General features: G+C 61.3%; 1 protein-coding gene across 1 annotated transcript; it reads right to left on the bottom strand.

The window, feature by feature from the left end:
- Positions 1 to 24: 24 nt before the first annotated feature.
- Positions 25 to 208, bottom strand: EMIHUDRAFT_258951 (hypothetical protein; the record flags this gene model as incomplete). Its single annotated transcript, XM_005758665.1, has 1 exon — positions 25 to 208. A coding segment is annotated over one exon (184 nt), but the record flags the coding sequence as incomplete, so codon positions are not given.
- Positions 209 to 760: the final 552 nt, after the last annotated feature.

Raw genomic sequence — 760 nt, 5'->3', positions numbered from 1 at the left:
CTGCGCGAGTGGCGGGGCGAGGACGCACCTGCTTGTAGCGCTTTTCCTCTCGCGCGTGCTTTGCGCGCAGTGCACTCAGCACGTCCGCCATCCGTGTCAGCTTGCGCTTTTGGTGCTTGATGGTGGTAGTGTTTTCGGTGTCGCGCTCCACCAGCACGCGGTAGTTGTAGTCGAGCTTCTCCTGGTTGAGCTGGTAGGTGGCACGCATTTCCTCCAGCTGCTTCTCGAGGGTCTCGGCGTGCGATACTGCGATCCGAGCCAGATGACTGCGGTGGCGCTGAGGAACCCTGTCGATGAAGACGACGAGCGCTTAGAGTACCTCGTCTCTGGCAGGTTCGGCAGTGGTCCCGACGACTGTGGCTTCCATTCTGTCGCTTGGGTTTTTCACGGCGATGCTGGACCATGCAGGTGCGGACACGGTCAAGTCAGCGATACAAGAGTACAAGGACCGGCTGGATAAGGAGTTCACGGAGCTGGCGAAGGCGTGTGACGAGGCTGATGATGAGTAGCCGCACTAGCGCAGCGCAGCGGCGGAGTGTGCGACCAGGGCCGGTGGTAGACAGTGGACGCGGTGAGGCTGCTCTCTGAGCAGTGAACCCAAGCCAAGAGCATCATGAGTGTAATCTGGGTCATTTGTATCACAATATCACCACACCGCCACGCTCGCAAGGGCCGCCTAAGCGCCTAAGCACCCTAAGCACCCCCCGCTTAGGCCGCTTAGGCGCTTAGGCGAGTGACGGCCGGCACCCCGGGGCCTGGC

The sequence above is a fragment of the Emiliania huxleyi genome, assembly GCF_000372725.1.
Source record: "Emiliania huxleyi CCMP1516 unplaced genomic scaffold EMIHUscaffold_8432, whole genome shotgun sequence".
NCBI lineage: Eukaryota > Haptophyta > Isochrysidales > Noelaerhabdaceae > Emiliania > Emiliania huxleyi.
The sequence above is the reverse complement of the archived record's forward strand: the minus strand, read 5'-3'. Positions and strand labels throughout refer to the sequence as shown.